General features: G+C 33.6%; 1 protein-coding gene across 5 annotated transcripts in view; it reads right to left on the reverse strand.

Annotated features, from left to right (window-relative positions):
• Window positions 1–19,747, reverse strand: part of LOC134845556 (netrin receptor UNC5A-like) — a 63,159-nt gene that overhangs the window by 15,759 nt on the left and 27,653 nt on the right. For 3 of the 5 annotated variants that reach the window (XM_063862500.1, XM_063862499.1, XM_063862501.1), the window contains exons 2-4: window positions 8,705–9,303; window positions 4,970–5,095; window positions 21–299 (exon numbers count right to left, since the gene is read on the reverse strand). In XM_063862500.1, coding sequence (XP_063718570.1) covers window positions 21–299; window positions 4,970–5,095; window positions 8,705–9,122 — 823 coding nt within the window. In that variant the 5' untranslated portion in view covers window positions 9,123–9,303. Of the gene's footprint in view, window positions 1–20; window positions 300–4,969; window positions 5,096–8,704; window positions 9,304–9,727; window positions 10,053–19,747 lie in introns of those variants that run through there. The other 2 variants (XM_063862498.1, XM_063862497.1) reach the window with 2 other exon arrangements.

A 19,747-nucleotide genomic window follows, 5' to 3' on the forward strand; every position in this document is an offset into this window, starting at 1 on the left:
AAATAACTTTGCCTACTCACCATAAACATCCAATTTGGCCGGGTATGACTCTCTTTGCGTGAACACATTTTTGGCCACGCAAATGTATTCTCCCGTGTCTGCGAACGTAGCTTCGGTTATCATTAAAGTCGGGTATTGCTCCCCCACTACGAAACGAGACCCGATGACCTTGGCCCCATCTTTGAGCCAGTACACTTCGGGTTTCGGCTCCCCTTCGGGCGGTCGGCACTGCAGTTCAACTGGACTACCCACTGCAACTCGTTTCGATATCGGGTCAGATAAAAAATCCTTCTTGAGGCCTAAAAAAAGAAAATAAAATAATATTTCATCGCAAAATTACTGATTTCATTTTTCACATTTTCTGCATTTCAAACCGATCACGCTTTTCTACGAAAAGATTTCTAGTTCAAGAAAAAATTAACCGGATTCGAACTTGGACCCCTATTGTTCAAATTACACAACAGTTTTTCTCATTTTTGGTAAAAACATGATTTTTAGTTAAATTTTATCACAGCGACTAAAATATGGACCAATTCATACTGATGGTAAGAATCTCAGCTGTTAAGACAAGTTATTACACATGACTTAATTAATTGAAGAGCACTTAATTGGCTTATAACAAAGGAGCTTCTCCCTCGAGCATTATGTTTGCTCTGTGTATTGATCAGTAAAACAAGTTTTTTTAGCTCATTAAATCAAACTTAATAGTTTAATTGAGACTGAAGCGTTTGTGAACAAGCTTGTTTCTTGTTTTTAATGTTTAATTGAAGTTTGCATTCAACATCTGCGACGCTAAACAAACTATACTGCTTCAGTAATAGCTTAATTTGAATAGTTAAACATAAAAAATGAGATGCGACGTCTTTTCATCTGTAACATCACGATTTGTGACATAAACTTTCAGCTCTAAAATTGCCAAAAATCGGCCGCAGGCGCTGCTCTGAAGAATTATCAATTTGGCACACACGCACATAGCTTAGAAGCCACCAAGTAAATGAGACTCAACTCTTTAATATCTTTTGTTGAATTTGGCTCCCCTGTCGATTTTCATTTTAGTCGTGTGGTGTCATCATTTTAAAAATTATATTCAGATTCTCAAGTACCATTGTAGCAGCAAGAACGCATGTAACTACAAGCAAAGCAAAACAATTAGCGCACACATGTCAAATCAGCGCTTATATTGGAAAATTAAACCATGAATAAATCAGCCAGAAAACTATTCAAAAAAATACGAAAATGCATGAATTAATTTTTATCGATTGAACTCAAAACTTTCGTATAGGGATTCAAAAATGGACAGATCTGCTCATAAAACTTAAATTCTTTGATGCGATTTGAATTAGATTTCCTGATATGAACAGTCATAAAAATCAATAGAAATGATAAAATGCGAAAAATGTCTCATTAATCAGGAAAAAAGCGGAAAGCTTTTGCTACTGACAAAAAATTACTGTATACAATTTTACAGAAACTGAATAACTGTTCTGACCATTAAAAATAGGGACGAAATAATCATCGGAATGAACCGAGTGATACATCATCTTAAAGCCCTTTCTTTCATTTATTATTTCTTTTTTATTGTTTTCCATGCAAAATCAGGGACAACAAAAATTCATCGGAATGGGACTAATTATATATCATAACAAGACTGCTCGTATCAGGGCGAAGCCCTGAATGTTCCGACTGCCCATTAAGGTTTATGGAGCAGTAATATCATAAAAAAAATTAAAAGTAATAAAACAAAATGAAATTTTTTTTTTCAAAAATTTGAATTTTTTTAATGAAAATCATCCCCCCACACGCCATATAAAGTACAAAAGGATAGATTTCGCTACTTGTAATAAATCAATTATGGCAAATAAGCTTCGTTAAACCAAATTTGGAACGATTTCTAAGACGGATTAACTTTCCGCTTACGCGTTAATAGCGCGAATTATATCGCGCATTAATTGTCCCAAATTGGCCAAAATGGCAATATTTAAACCCCCATAACTTTACGAAAAATGTTCACAGGTGAAATATCTTTTCAAATTTGAGCTCAGAAAAACAATACCTTTCGAATGATTTTTAAAAATTCCGTCAAAAATGGCTAGTTAAAAAGTCGAAATTTGTCTGAAGAAAAAAAACCCACCCCGAGCACAAATATTCCGTTACTTTCGTATCAAAAGTCGGAACAATAAAGCCCTTTTAGTCGCGATTTGAACGATTTTTAAAAATTATCTCAAGAAGTCTTAGTATCAAGAAAAACAAGTTTATTTTTTTTATTTTTGATCTAAATACGAGCGAATAAATACGCGCGAGCAGGCTTTTGATCTAAATACGCGCGAGCAGGCTTTTAAGCATTAAGCAAAATTTTTACGCTATTTTGACGTGAAGATTTAGTTTTACTAAAGAAAAAATAGTATTTAGAGTTTTTTAGCGCCATTTTTTACTCAAAAACTTTTCTGCAAAAAAAATCAAAAAAATTTATATTTTCTCATTTTCTTAAGTTTTTCTAGTAAATTTTCGGATAAATTGAGGAATCCCCCCCATTCTCGCGTAGGGGGGAGATAGCTCAATAGGTACTTGAGACATGTTTATAACAACTTCAAAACTGTTTGATTGATATGAAATCATAAACCAGTTTCTTCAACGATAGTGTAACGCCAAAATTTACAATATCAATGCTCAAAAATTAAATTCAGATTGAAAAATGAATCAATCAAACTAAGGCGTTTTGGGTCGCTTATAGTGCCTTTTTTCTGTCCTAAATGGGAAAAAAAAGCAATTTTAATGTGCTGCGCAGAACAGTTTTTGATATTCAGATATAAGGCTAGAGCACCAACCCTGGTAAGTCGCTTTGCTCGATGAGGCCATGGTCGCACAAGCAAAAATTTGCAAAAAAAAATTTGAAAAAACTTTCTCTTTTTCAAATTTTTTCTCGAAACTCATTTAAAATAAATTTCACTCGGTCAATTGATTGCATGCTACGAACATATTAATCATGTACTTGCGTTTGTTGCTGACGTCTCTTTGGAGCGTTCTACCGTTTTTGCTGGGTGCTAGGGGGGGGGGGGAGATAGCTCAGTTGGTCATTACGGGGAGGGATTGGGGAGAGATTGCTCAATTGATCCCAATTTTCAAATCAAAAAATGTGGTGTCTCTTTTATTATAATTTTGAAATATGCCTAAAATAAGTTCTGTTTTTTTTTGTTCAAATCTTTTCATCACACTACGCAGAAAAAGCGACACTTTTCTTTTTTTGTAATTTTTAGACTACGATCGGAATATTCTGTGCAGCTTGCACAGTAACCAGCTATCATAGTTTCTTTTTAAGTTCTTGTAATTAGGAAACTACTTTGAGTTGTCAGAGAAGTGCTGATATGTGCAACTTTTCATTTGAAATCAGAGCGAAGGATTACAGTACACTAATTTTTACAGTATTCATGCATGGGTTTTTCTGATAATTGTTTTTTCGTCTGGGTCATTATGATAGAAAAAGATGCACTTCATAACTTATGTGCTCATATTGAAAAGACGGATATTCGAAAAGTCTGAAAAGACGCTTCATTGTACACTTACATTACGTTTCACTGACGTATTACTTAACCGTGAAAAATCATAATTTTTCTCTCGATGTTTTTAGACAACAAAGTTTGAACATAAATGTTTAAACGCGGTTCAAAACTGTCATTGAAGATATTTTCGATGCAAAACACGAAAAAGTCAAGAACTGAACTTATGAATGTTAAGCTGCGAGGTACCACTACTGTCTTTAAGAGATTCGAGTCACGACAACAACTTGTAGTGAACGATCAAGTGACTGTTTACTTGGCAAGTTACACGTTCTCACCGCTTCTTTATTTAATAACTCGGTCGCTCTTATTACATGCTGCGGTCTTTAACAGTTCATCAGTAAACATACCACCAAAATATTAGCATAGTCACTTTATTATCATAAAAAAGCAGATAGAATTGAATTGGTCATTTTTAGAGATGTAACTAACTGGATGACCATTAAATTACTGCTACAAAAATACACATCGCATACAAAAGTTCGACGCTGACCAACAAGCTTTACTCATTGTCAGGATTAACATATGTACTTTTCAGTTAATTACATATTTTTAGTCTTGTATTTTTGTACCGTTGGTAAGTAGTTATGTCACCTATATAAGGTGGGGCTTAAGAAAGCGAATCTAAACACAAAAACATCAGAAAATTAATTATTTTTTACAAAAGTTGTTCGTTCAGTCATGTTTTGTGTACTTATGAAGGGAGACGCTTGAATGCTTGACAATGTTACATGTTACTAGAAACCAATCAACAAGACGACGAAGATTACAACTAAAAGTACACCACGGTTTACAAAAAAAAAATGTTTTTAAAATCAAGACAAAGGCGTGAACATAAGCAAGATGGCTAATGTAACACTAATCTAATATTATTCGTTAATTTTGTAATTAGCGGCATATGAACGGCATAATTCGCTTTGGCTAAAATAGTACTTTTCAACTTGATGAAAATAAAGAAAAAGGATCAATTTTAGTTGACATTCAAAAGAGGCTCCTGAAACCTGTCGCATCTCGAAACGTGCTAAAGGAAAATAAGTTGCGCAAATATAGTAGCAAAAAATAATAACAAAATAAATAAAACGCCGATAGTTTCAAACTAATACAATGAAAATTATTTTCAAGTAAAATAAAATGAAACATTTTCAAAAACGAACGTTTCAATAAAATGAAACATTGTATAATTTATATAGGAAATCAACTTATTTTTTTGAGTTTTCCAAAATTTAGAAAACTACAATTTTGAACGAAAGAAAAACATCGGTTTGTTTTTTCACCGGCATCAAACTTGGGTTTTTTTTTCTTCAAATTTTTGATTTACATCTTACAACTTTTCAAATACAATATTTATTGTTCGTCGTGTTATTCATTCCGAAGTGGATGATAATGCAAGAGTGTGGTTGTGGTGGTATACTCACTAGCTACGCGTATGGTGGCCGTGCGGGACTTCCTCTCCTCGGAGACTGAGACATAGACTGAGCAGTAGCACTGATTGATCAGCACATCTCCACTCGCCCCATCCACTACTTCGTCCCGCGAAAAAGCTACAAAATAATATCAGTTTCAGATGAAACAAATATTGTACTGAAATGGCTAAAAATGATGGAAAAAATGAAAAAAAAAAATGGCTAAAATAATATTAAAAAGTAGAAGCTGTGACTTGAAGTGATCTATGAAACTTAAATAAGATTAAAATCTGCCAAGTTTATATAAACAACTTTTGAAAATTTGAAAAGAAAACATTTATAATTTTTAGGTTATAGGTTGCTCTTCGCTCAATTAACTTTATTTTCAAGTTTAAATTTTAAAGTTCAAATTTTTTGTTAAAAAAATCATGAAAAACGCGACAAAAAATATCAAAACCATGAAATATTGCCATTTTGTTTTAATAGAATCATGTCTTTAATAAACTGATGTACTTGAAAGCATTGACTGAAAATACTGAGGCCATCGCGGCGCCATTTAAACTTATCATTTCCGATAATCCATCTCCATTAAAACATGGAAACTATTCACGTGTAAATCTAATTGCGGCCTTAAAGATTCCCTTCGCATCAGGCTAGACGTTAAAAGTCGGCTTAAATGACAGTTGATCTCTTTTGTCTGCGGTAATCTAATAATCCAAAGTCCATTTACCATTTACACCACCTATGCAAAGTGAAACTGGAACAGAATTGTGAAAAGATCGAAGCACGTTCGATATCCACGCACTACAGAGAATGACTCACTTTTTTTTTAAAAAAAAAAGCATTCAGTAAGGATTCTTTTTCAGAGGAAAGAAAATTCTCGCTCAGAAGTATCAATTTTCAAAACGAGTTTTCAGCTCAACTGGAACTATTTAACTTGCCTAGTTGAAAACGTGTCAAAACAGAAGTATAACAGATAAAAGTGGAAAATCATTACAGACTGACATAAGTAATGAGGAAAATATGAAAAACAGAGAAGAAAATATAGATAAAACACATTTTTTTTGCATAAATTTCCACTCAAATATGCGCACAGGTTGCAATGACCTGAGTCAAACTGTCATTTTTGCCTGTCATAAGCTCAATCAATTTCTAACTCAGACAATCATCCCCTCCCCGCCCCCTTACTTGTGCCAGCAAACTTACCATTTGTGCCAGCACACCTGAGCAGAAAAGACAATTACCGATGTCATTAAAAATCCGGAAAAAATATCCTCGAGCAACGAAAAATCCCCCATTCTCAATTATAGCTCGATTTAACTTTACCCGAAGGGGGTCCGCCCCCATTTTTCCCTGTCATTGTCAATTCCATCCGATCCGGATTAAGACATAATGGGACAATTAGATTGAAAAATTACACATAAATGTCATTAAAATTGATCAGTCATCCTTCGAATTTTATCACCTTTCAATCACAACTCAACTTCCCAGAAGAAATCAAACAAATAAATCATTATACCTGCATTTTGCAAAAATATATGGAAAAAAAAGAAACAATGTTTTGTTTCGTGGCAAAAATTGTACGGCAGAAAATATTCCTTTTTCAAACAAGCGTTTACTTTTCTGTTGGATTTTTGAGTTTTTACGATTTTTTAGGAAAAATAGATTCAGATAACGCTGTCAGTCCCCATTCTGAATACCACGACAATTATTTTTTTGGATCTGTCTTGTTACATATATAGTAGAAAAAATATAGGTTCGGATTCCAATTTGATTTTTGTTTGATCCATTTTGATTTTTTACGAAAATAGATAAATGAGACTTCAGAATATAGCTTGTGCTGTTTTTCTTTTGCAAGCTTAGTCTAGAAACAGCTCCGATATCGCATTCAGGTTATTCAAACAGAGTAAGCGATTAATCTGCACAAATATTCCATTTTCAGGGCATCCCCGTATAACCTGGTCAAGCAATGCAATTCTAGACCTCGTATAACCTGGTCAAGCAATCCATTTCTATTACTGGAACTAACTCGAAACCAACTTTTCATTTCATTCAATCAAATATTGAAATGTACAATCGGAAAAAAAAACATGCAAAAAGTGGAAAATATGAGCTGTTTCTTCAGCTGTAAATGAAATTTGATTTTTTTCACAATGCTTTATGAATCGGATCCAATCGAAAACTAATTGAGGTTTCGAGTATATAATCTACTGATGCGAAAGTGAAAAATCACTTAAAAGCCAATTTTTGTTCATATTAAATTGTAAAATTCTTAAACCTCAACCGAATTTTCCCTCTTCGGGGATCTTTTTAACAAAATTTGCTTTGAAGGCGAAACACAAAGAAGATTATTTGGGGGTAAAACAGCGGTTTTGAAGACAAAAAATGCTTTGGAAGGCATTTACGATGTTGAATGACCTGAGCTAGACAGAATGACGCCGGATTAAAATGGCAGAACAAAACAAAAGCAGCCTTCTTAATGCTTCATCATAAACACGTTTCAGTCCTCAACAGAAAGAAAAATACAGAAAAAAGGGAGAAAAGTTAAAATGAAACCATTCCGCCTTGCTTTTTACAACCATAATTACTGAAAACAGAGGATTTAGTGAACTAAACGCGGGCAGGCGGTTTAACCGTTTAAAATACGATTGCAAAACATTGAAATTATACTTTTTTATTGGAAATATTCCTTTTTTGCAGACCTAAACGAGCTGAAGGAATGAAAAAATTGAAGCTTAGAAAAAAGGGAGAAAAACTGCGTAAACAATTCCGTCTGTCAAAAATCGATTCGAAACGCCTTTGGCTCCTAACAGACCAAGATTACAAAACGGACAATCTCAAGCGAACAAAACTGATATAAAAACAGCTATTTTTGAGGAAAATAGACGCAATAAAAAGCAGAAAACAGATAAACAAGGAGAAAGAGCTCTCGTTAATAAATAATCTTTCTGGATTTAATATCACAGAAAGATGGTCCAGCAGACGCTTATGAGACATTGTAGACTTTTGGACTACAGGGGGAATTGTGTTAAATTTGGCCGGCTAAGTAGGGGGCGGAAAAAACTGTTTCAATTATAAAGAAATCAATCATTTTTACAAAATCAACTAAATTTTTCATGAATACCAACTACCTCCCCCGGCTAACTTTACCATCTTGGTGAGATAATGAATATTGTAAAGTCATGAATAAATTAATGGGCTATAATGATGAGAAACTGTATACCAATGTCAAGAGTTTTAGATCAGATGTAGCAAAGATATCCGCGATAATCATTAACGGAGTTTGGATAAATCTCAATGAAAATATGGTCGGAGGACGTGCAGTCTCAATGGTTGTTATGTGGCTCCAAAAGGCTATGAATGGCTTGATTCTACTCTCAAATTCTATTTGCGTAATAGCTAAACTGTAGCAAATCAGCAACAGCTGATTTAACTTAGTCATCATATATCATGGTTAAACGAAGTTTTTAAACTCTAATAGCTATTATTAGCTATTCATCTGGTCTCCATCTAGTTGACATTTCAATTAGCCATAGAGAAATGTGTCATTTTTGTGGTAAAATTCTATCTAGCCAACATAGCAACCCTTCTATGTTAACCAAGTCATAGTAACAGATTCGCCTATTAAGTTCTTATCGAATGGTCAGGGATGCACGAATATTCAATCTAGAACCGAATTGTCCGCGTTTTCCTAAAACGGGATTGTTAAACAGTCCCCCCCCCCTTTGTTGAATTATGACTACTCACTGATGAAACTGTTGGTCTGTTTCGAGACGTCATCAGTGGTGGTGACTTGGTTCTTCTTGGACACCGGGACGCCGTCACAATAGAACACCACTTTGATCACGCCAACTGCACTGCAGAACACTTCAGCTCCGACCTGTGCCCCCTTTTCCAACCCCCCTTTCGACCCCCCACTCTTCACAACCCACACATCCTCGGGTTCACGCACGAACACACTTTTCACACCTTCGCCACCATCGTCGGATCTCGAGGAGCCGCCGTCTATACCGTTCCCGACCTCTCCGCTTACGCAAGGAGGTCCGGTTGCCAGAATCACGCAAAATATCGTAATTAGTAACACTAATGGCATGTTTCGAAGATTTTTAGACGAGTTGGTCCAGGTTCCCCTGTTTAATGACGGCGGGGAGTTCAATCGAGACATTTCAACTGATTTCAAGGATTCCAAACTTAATTTTTGTAGGTTTTAGCCGCGACAGGAACACTTTTGAGTGGGTAATGTCGATAGTTTCTAATCTTCAGGGACAGAATTCTTAATTGAAGAAGGGCTCTGCTTTGGGCGGGGCTAAATGATTGGGTAAATTTCCTTCATCCGGAAGATTTTTCTAAAACAAGATCGACTTTTTAGTAAGTGTCAACTCAATAAAACTACAGACAATGGATTAGAAATGAATAATTTAATTTATTTAATTATTTTCTAAATCATTTTTTTTTCTTTTCACTTGATAAAATGAATAAGTTTCAATGGGTACAATGTTATTATTAGCAAAGACAAAAGATATATTACGCTCAAATCTACCATCAAGCTTAAAAATTAAAAGCGAATTTATGTTCCGACCCATAAACTGAATATATGAATCTGACACTTCGACATAGTTTAAATAATAAAACTCGAAATATTTTGTGATCTAATTGATCAAAAGAAAACCTGACATTTTATCAGATCAAAATTAGCAAAAACCTTTCGAAACCTCAAAAATCAAAACAGCCCCATTTTTGCTCCATTTCTGAAATTGAAATTAAACTTACCAAAATGACAGGATGCAAATCGATAAAACTGAGTTTCACTTACTCGGAAAATAGCAAAAAAGAACTTGCAATTTGCAAAAGAGAGGCAAGAATAAAGCGGTATTTTTTACGCAGATAATTGGAAATTTAGACGCGAAATAAGTAACAATATGTGCAAAAATAAGTTGTAATTTTTGTTTTTGCGTTCAATTAATATTAATGTCACTTTAATTCTTGAATACAGATTTTAAAAAAGAAGAAGCCTTAAAATGATTTTTTATGTAAATTGTAAATTGTCTTCTTCTAGTCTTGTCTTTTCTTGTTTGCTATAAAATTGTAAAATTATGCTTTGTTTTTAGAATGCAAAGAGAAAAGCTCTAATCTGATTGGTCAAAAAGTGCATAAAACATTGACAAATTGTCTATATAATTTATTCTTTCTGTTTTGCTCGCCAGATTTCTATTTACAAAAATAATGAATCAGGTATTTATTGTTTGACATATCCTTTTAAACTTGAGCGCCACTTAATTTTTTCAAGTGTTTGATAAGAAAACGGTAATGCTCGATTGTGAATCCCGTTTTGGATCCACCCAGTTTCAAAACTTTTTTTTCCGACCGACTCAGAGCTTTAAAGTGATGCTACTTGGAGCCCATACAAGCCTTTCTATAAGTCACAACATTTCATGACCCAAAAACAACCTAATGCCATAATTCCTTATTCCAACTCTCATCCAAGCCCCCTTTTTTTGCTATTTTTCTGACTGAAAACGTTCCCAGATTTCGTTTTAATAGACAAATGTGGATCTCTTCAAGTATCTCCCAACTAGGGTTCTTAGTGGCGATTTGCCAACCCTATAAAGAATAAATTCAATGGTTAAGCATATGTGAATTTTGTACTTAGTAAACGAATCTTCGCCCTTTTGCAAATGGGGGGGGGGGGGATAGTTAAAGAGATTGACAAAAAGTATCCATTAATTTTTTCAGACCACAAGAAGTATGCTTGTGCAATGCGTGTGCAAATATGTGTGCAATTGCGGAAATAGGAAATTGTTGTTTTAGGCATCCCACCCCTACCACAAAAAGAGTGACAATTTGTACCTTTAATTACAATTTGTTAACTATTTCCCCCCTATTGCAAAGGGGGGGGGGGAGGAATATTTAACACGGTCAAAATTCACCCTCAATTTCCTGTCAATGGCAATTGGGACCATTTTGAACGTGCCCGGTTGGCGCCTTAGAGAGCCAAGTCAAGTCTGAGATTGGAGAGCTTATCAAAACACTTTTTGTCTTCCTCAAAGAGCTAAGAGGCCGCCCAATTGTTATCAAAATGAAAAAAATGGGCGTGTTTTGATAAGGGCAACTTGTAAATTACATTTAATTGCGCTCAAGAAGATGCTGATGTGAAAAGTGATTACCTCAAAGCAACATGGGAAAAGGGAAATTTTGTTGTCGCGTGTAGTTCAAATTGAAAAAGATGGGTAAAATTTTTTATGACAGTTTAAGTAATATATTATGCTTCAAAAAAGATGGTCATGTATCTTTATTAGGCCGGAAGATTTGCATGAAAAACGAAATTTGCTAAAAAAACATAATAAAGAGACATTATTCTTGTAAAAGTTATTTATGAGACACAGTTTTGGCAAATTGATAAGAAGTGATTTCTCATTTCATATTGATGATTTTGCACAAAATTAGCTAGACAAAACAAGGATAGCCGGTTACTGTGCAAGTAGCACAGAATTTTCCGACCATATATTAAAAAAATGAAAAAAAAATATTTTTTTTTTCAAAGTCATATTTTTGCGTGGTGTGAAAAAAAAGATCTAAACGAAAAAATAGAACTCAGACATTCGAATACTCCCGATAACAAAATTCCTCCACATTTTTCAAATATTCGGATCAAAAAGTTTTGAGCCCTGCTGTAATTTTGACGGTGACAAAAAATTTATGATGAAATTCAACGGAGTGCCAAATCAAAGTAATGAAACGGAACTGAAAAACGGAGGCGCATAATTACTAACCATAGTTTCAAAAGGATAACTGAACTTGAACTTCGATTGAAGTGAGTTCAATTCCATCCATAAATTTGCAAATGAGACCCATTTCAAAGCCGACTAATTAGTTGAAATTCCCTTCGCGCCCTCAAAACTCGTTCATGCCGAATGAATTTGTGTTTTCCTGGCATACTTTTACGTAAATCACGATTAGCTATAAGTTCAAAAACTGCTTCAAAGCTGATAACTTGAACATTTATAAGATGAAAAACAGGCTCAATGTTAGTTTCAAATCTGACCTTTTTCGGGTTAAGCGAAGACACTCTGTAACATTTAGACAAAATTGAAACCCTTTAAAAATAGATTGACCCTATAATTGGTTTTTAAGTTTTCTCAGTAACCGACGAGGCAAGTCTTGACCATTGAGATAAATCAAACAAAAGTTCAAATTTGGAAAGTGTATCAATAACTTTACTGCCCATAATAAATTTACCCATCACTGTTTTATATACACATTTCGCTTTGAACTCTCGAGATGTCCACAAACAATCTCAAAATTGAAGGGCTATGGGAAGTTTCAATCTAGTTTGTTTAACAAAATTTATAACCATTTATCAAACAATAGACCGCATAAGATACATTTTAATTGAGGCGTTTTGGTTTATATAACAAGCTGGGCGGATCTAGGATTTTCTCGACGGGGATTTTTAAAAAAAAAGTTTTGATCGACCTTTTTTTAGGTCGACAATGGTACTTTTTCGAGCGCCTCCGGAACACCATAAAGACTGTATTTCGACAAAAATTTTGGCAAACTTTTGAAAAAAAAACAGGTTTTTCGGCGCGCGCTACTCTTCAAAATAAGTACGTATTTTAGTATAGGTCGGCCGAAAATGGATGACAAAAATAATACCAAAATATCTAACCCTTTTTATTGGTGTAGGGGGCAAATCCCTGAAAAAATGGGCGTCCGCCCTCTGTAAACAAGTAACTTGAGTTTGAATATTTCATGTAAATAACGACAAACAAGCAAAAAAAGTCAGTAGGTCTTCCAAAAAATACTTTTTTTAGAACGATATCACTATCAAATAAGGTCAAAAATGGTTTTCTCAGACAAATATCCGAACAAAGGCTAGACCAAAAACGATTTCCATCTTTTTATGTTAGTTTGATTAATTATGAATGATAAATCTTAGAGTTAAAAGGCACATAACTTAAAGTGTTATCAATTATTCAGAAGAAATGAAGACAATTTTCTGAAGATGTTACGGAGAATTCATCAAAAATTCGAGATATTTGAGTTTGTGCATCCTTGTATGCTTCAAAGTGTTTAATCTGATCTTCTGGCGTCGAATATATTGCTGATTAGTGTAAATAACACCAAAAGCCGACCCAACTGTCGGCCCAGCTCAGGTAGTTTCGAGACAATAATTCAACAAACAAGACGCACAACTAGCAAGCCAATTTTCTAGATGACAGAAAAAGAAGTACTTGAGGCTTCAACAGATTACGAAACCTCTAGAAGAACTTATTCAAGGGAGGTTTTTTCTCAAAAAAAATGTAAAAATGAACAATTAATCAGAAATATTGAGACATTAGTTTTCGAGATTGTGCATTGATTTATTTTTGGCCGCTCAGCGATCAACGTCTAGGCTTGCAAAAATGGAGAAAGTAATTCATAACGGTTAAAACGAGTTTGAAGTTTTCGTTTTTGCAACATAAAACTATCAGCAAAATATCTATGATTATTTGGCATGAGAAACTTCAGACAAAATATGAGCACAAGAACATAACGTTTCAAAAACATTTATCATTCAAAAATTCAAAAACAAAAATAAGCAAAAAGAACCAAAGTTTTCCAAAACAAAGATAGCCGGTTGCTCTGCAAGTAGCACAGTATGATCCACCAAATTCACAAAAAACTTACAGAGAAATATTATTTCAAATAGGTGTCGTTTTATGGTGCGTGGTAACATGAGAAAACTAAACGAAAACGTACACTAAACAAAAGTGTGGAAAATAAAAAGTTTATTTAGGCATAATGACAACAGTTTTGTTTCAAAAAATTGACTAAAAAAACAAAAAAGAAGAAAATCTCCCTAAGAGAATTTTCTAACTTACTCTATTTTTTTTGTATTTTTTTTTGCTTTTTGAAAACATGAATGTCTAGGAAAGGATAACTCAAGCTTAGAAAACTAGTTTTCCTGGAGTAAATTTAAGTGTTCAGCTGCTTAATCGAAGTTTTTAAGAACTAATCAAAATACGCAGGAAATGTTTCGATGATGATATGCAACTCGATCCATTCTGCTGTTTTTTTTGTGATAATTGATTTGCACGGAAATCAAAAAACTAAAATCCACCCAAAGACAAAATTTTTCCCCATTATCAGTAGTCAAAACAAAAAGCTGAGCAGCGAAAATTTTCATGACAAATTTTTTTAAGAATCTTAAGTGCTTTAAATGGTCTGACAAGTTATCTTGGCCAGCCAGTCTAACTTCTTTTCGATTCATCCTTCTCAAAAAAATTTTAGTGAACACCTAAATTTAGCTATAATTTCGTTGAGCTTGTTAGGATGTTTCGTTGCAGTATACTGATTTGATTTTAACGCAAATGAACTAATTAAAATTTAAAATATATTATTTAAAAATAGGTTTTAACTAGATAAAATACTTATTAATTTTAATTATGGAAATTTTTTAGAGCATGAACAATATTTGTTCAAATAAAAATTCTTATCAATCAACATTTTGCGTTTAGAAACAAATTTTTTACTGTGTCAAGATAATAACTGCAGGTTTAATCAGAAAATGTCAATAAAAATTGTTTGCATTTTGAAACAAATTTAACAATTTCATTTTAAGTTCATCGCGAACGTCTACTGAATGACTTTTATGATAAAAACGAGCAAAATTTTGGGATTTTTTTTCAGTTTTAATTTGATCTATTTTGGTTAAAAGGTATTTTATTTTTTTCCAATATAATCAATTGATGAATTTATTGAAATGTTAATGGAACAAAACCCATTTTGGTATCAGAAACATAAATTTGAGTAAGATGTTTGAACGTTAATATATTTTTTTTAGTGTTCCGACTATTGAAAGTGGGGAGAAATTTTGCTTTTGGTTGAATTCTGTTTTTTTGTTTTTAGTCTTAAAATATTCCAAGAAAATTCCCAGTGTCAAGAAAATCCAGTAAAATTTGTAACAAATTTTAGAGAACTTGTTAAATAGATACAAAAAACTTCGAATTTTTTTAATGAATTTTTTTGAAATTTTTTGTGTGTTATTCTTTTTTGAAGACATTTTGTCGACTAAGCTTAATTCAATAACATTTACGCGCGTGTGTGTAGTCTTATCATCACACCACGTACAAAAAAAGACACTAATTTGAAGCACTTAATAATTTGAAGATTTTTTTGTTTGTAGTTTTTATAAATATGTTCGGAACAATCTGTGCTACTTGCACAGCAATCGGCTATCTTTGTTAAAATTTCGATTGGTTGTAAGTTACTTACGTGCTATAACCACGAATTAAATTTGACCACAACTTTCTAAAGAAATATTCGTTCGATATCAAACTCTGTTTTTTGAGAGCATTTAAAAGCCTCGAAAACTTGACAAGATAACAAGTTCTGCCAAAACTTCCACTGAATAAGGCTTTTCGTTCAAGTTACTTTGCTTCATTTGATGTTGCTTGAAAAGATTTCACCTCAACCCAAAATTGTTTCCTCTTCAATAGTCAGAAAATAAAAACAATCAATTTCAATCTCAATAATAACAATCCGTTTGGAAAAATCAGCATTCAAAATATTTTTGTTAGATTTCACAATTTATAACTGACATCCAATTACTGAGGCGAATCACTCAAAGATTTCAATTAGGTGGTTTATTTAACATTCACCCTGAAAGTGGTGCATTTTTGGCCGGGCGTTTATTTCTCAACTCAAATTTGAGTCTGCGACATGACTTCTGAATCACTTGTCTAAAAGGTCACATAGTAATCACTCGGAAACAGAGATAATAGCGAAGTGCAAATCCCCGTGTAAGATTCAATCAGACAACAATATCCCAAATTAGCATATTTGATGACGTGAAGGGAGTGCAGAGGGCGCCAAGTGTTGTCCTTGATATATTCTTTTATCTCCCAGATCAGTTGATATGTTAATGACAGTTACCTTAAGCTACCAATAAAAGTGAATCGTTAACTGTGCATGAAGCAAAAAAAAACATTACGGCCACACTTTAACGTTCCAATTATCTCCCAAAATTTAATTTTTAATAGATTCAATTGCCCTTTTTGTGCTTCCGTTTTTCCAGATTTTTTAGACTTAAATTTAATTTCATTACTCTTTTTTCAGTCTTAAGAACCTTATAAACATAGGCAACATCTCAGTAATTATCGAACAAGCTATGACCGCTTTTTTCAACACGAGAAAAATTTTGGTGAATTTGAATGGAGTCTATGAAATTTCTCCGTGGAAAGGGTTAAAAACAACCGTTTTCTTCCAATCCAAAGTTCCCTCCCACCATCTTAGTGAAGGTGGTTGGAGCAACAATTTCATTATAATCTTCTAACGACTGTACATTTGGCCACAATGATGATGGAAGGTCAAATAACAGACTCTTAACGGCACAATGACTATAAGAATGGCTTGAGTATCCCATAAAGGGCAGGCATCACTTGTTTCGAAAGACCAAGCGCCTCTCGTGCCTCAAAAGGGCCTTATTGAATTTCTTTCACAGTGCTCAACCGACCAAATCGGCAATTAATGGCACTCTCTTATTGGGAAAGTGGAAATTGACATGCTTATTCTAATATAAAATTTGAAGCTTGCAACCTGTTTTGGTCCAATTGAAATGAATCATAACTGGAAGTTTAAAAAAGTGATTCAAAAATTGTATATTATATGGAGTTTTGAGTTAATTCAATTATCATTTCATCTTACATTTTTTTTTCAAAATGATCCAAAATGACACCCCGTACCTAAGTGCAAACGTAGTTGCACACATGACCAGTCAAAAACCTTTCGTCGCGGATAATCAGCTGTGTACATGTCTGTATTTTATCTGTACAGTCATGCATGAGTAATACAGACATAGCGGGAAAATGCTCAGACATTATTCAGACATTGTTCAGACTTGAACCAGCAGTTGTGACTGAAAGTGAACAAACGAACAAAGACTGAACCGATTAGTTTTTTTCCAATTAGCAAACATAATCAGCAGAATTGACGCATCAAACACAAACGCAATTGTTAATCATTTGCCGCTCATCTTAAGCTTCAATTTCAAAACTGCATTTGCTGTCCACATCTAATTTAGTTTATTTTTGCTGGCCCTGAATTTCATTTTTCAAACTAGTTTCTTGCAATGCAAAGCTCTTTATTGTATGTTTTTTTCTGCATTTTTTCGCAACTTCGCTTATTTTACTTCGTGCCTCTTTCCAAACCTGTTTTATATTTAATCATACTTAGTTTCAATGTTCATGGATGGAATGTTAGTTTGACACTGACACGGGACGGATTAGCATATTCCGAAATGTTTCAAACTGAAAAATATAGTCATGACCTTGAAAATATTCTTTTCCAATAAATAAAAAATTGGGATTCAAGTTTTTTAAATGTGTTTTAACTCATTGCTCATTAGCCCAACTTCTGTGGCTGCAGATCAAGTTGTCAAAGAAAAAATCAAAAATTTACTGAAATATCAATTCGTTTTTACAAAATTCTTTGTTTTGCGGCTGCAATTCGCTTAAACTACTATACTAAATGTTTGTTGTTTCGGTGATTGTATCCCAAGTTTGAGCTGCCTGCTCAAAGACGGTAACTTTATAGCAAGTGTCAAGAAATAATGCTTTGATCTTGTATCAACTGAAACAGGAAAAATAAGCTTTCTTGAGGAATTTCGTGTACACTCTAAATAGCTTTGTACAGGGCTATGATTGATTTTCCCAAATCAAACGTAAAATTTCAGCTATTTGACAGCTAGGCAGCTTTATGAATCAAGTTTGAGCACCACAATCGAAAACGAAAGTATAGAGGATTCCACTTTATAAGGAAAACCGCTTGCAAAAAAATTGATCCCTGAAAGTTGTTCTTTTAAGCAGGCCCCTACTCCGTTGCGTAAAAACTATCAAACTTATTACAAAGATGAAGAAAAAATAGTGCAAGCTCTATAGTTTTTCATCTTCAAGTCGATTTTAGTAGTACTTTGCAACAGAGCAGGGGCTGCTAAAAAGACCAACTTTCAGAGATTGAAATTATTATTTTTCTTTCAACCAACTTTCTTTTGTTTCTATCGACATTTAAGTGGACAAAAGCAGAATTAAAAAAAATTGATGAAATTTGCAGAAAAGAAAAGCCCCAATGGCATAAAAATTACAAAATGTTTATCCCAACAAAGCAAAAACAACCTTAACATCAATAGCCGGTTGCTGTGCAAGTTTTTTTTCAAATTAGTGTAGTTAATTAAAGATTATTCAACAGTATTAAAATAGGCAAATTAGACAACAGTTTTTCTGACAAAATTGCTAAAAAACGGTTCAATTTTGTTTGCAGAATTTTTGTTCCGACTTTCGATACGAAAGTAACGGAATATTTGTGCTCGGGGTGGGTTTTGTTTTCTTCAGACAAAATTCGACTTTAACTAGCCGTTTTTGACGCAATTTTTTTTATATAAATCGAAAGCTATTGTTGTCCTGAGCTTGAACTTGAAAAGATATTTCACCTGTGACCATTTTTCGTAAAGTTATGAGGGTTTAAAGATCTGGCCAATTTGGGAAAATTAACGCGCGATAAATTTCGCGCTATTAACGCGTTAGCGAGATTTAATCTGTCTTAGAAATCGTTCCAAATTGGTTCAAGGAAGCTTATTTGCCATAATTGATTTGTTAAAAGGCGCAGAATTTATCACTTTGTACTTAATATGACGTGTGGGGGGATGTTTTTACATAAAATCTAAAAATTTTTCAAAAAAATGTTTTAAATTTTTTTTATTACTTTGAATATTTTCATCCTATTAATGCTCCATAGACCTCAGTCGGAATTTTCAGGATTTCGCCCTGATACGAGCGCTCTTGTTAAGTTTTAAATTCAGCAATGGCGCTAAAAACACCAAAAACTCAGTTTTCACGGCCTAAATCGCATAAACAAGCTATTGTAAGCCTGCTCGCTCGCAATATGTCACCAAATTTAAAACTAAAAATTGAAACCTGATTTTCTCGATACTGGATCAAAACTTTTAAAAGTCGTTCATTTTTTGCGGAAAAATTGTTGAGTTTTTTTTATAAATCCTATTTCCATGAAGGCGCTAAAAATTTCAAAACAAATTTTACTGGGCTGAAATTACGTTTTTGCTAATTCAGTGAAAACAAATGTCAGTTATAGCGCCTACTTGCTCGCTTTAATTGCTCGATTTAAAACAAAAGTAAAAAACGGTGACCCCTTTTTTATCAAGACTGTTTAAAATTTTCGGAATTTTTCAAGACTCGTTCGAATCACAACTGAAAAAGCTTTATCATGATATATCACTTCTCTCATTCCGATTATCCTGTGTAGTAAAAAAATGATTTTATGTCAGAAAAAAATCAAAAAAACTAACGCAAGCTCGAAGACTAAATAACTTTCCATTTTCAGCTAGAGTACAATTAGAGTTGGAGTCATCTCTGAAAATTATACTTTGGTGCCAACCTCGCAATTTTTAAACTGAGATGAGATTTTATGGCATAGAATTATTTGTTAGATGGGTCAATTAGTGTGGGAGACTTTCATATCATCGAATCAAAAAACAGCGTTTGACACGACATGCAACAACCTGCATTCGAATAGTTTGTTGCAAGTAAATATTTTCAATTTTTTCGGAATTAGATTTTTCGAAACAAGAGGTGAAAACTTATTTTGAATGTTTTGTCAGTAGTTGGCCATATTCGAATAAAAAGGTTCAAATACACAAACAATGTACGTTGAGGTTTGCTCCTCAAGTTTTTCACTGTAACAATAAATTAGCTAAAGTTGCAAAAAAAATAAGGATTTTCTCGAAAACTTTTCCAGATG

This window comes from Symsagittifera roscoffensis, chromosome 5 (assembly GCF_963678635.1).
Source record: "Symsagittifera roscoffensis chromosome 5, txSymRosc1.1, whole genome shotgun sequence".
In the NCBI taxonomy this organism is placed as follows: Eukaryota; Metazoa; Xenacoelomorpha; order Acoela; family Convolutidae; genus Symsagittifera; species Symsagittifera roscoffensis.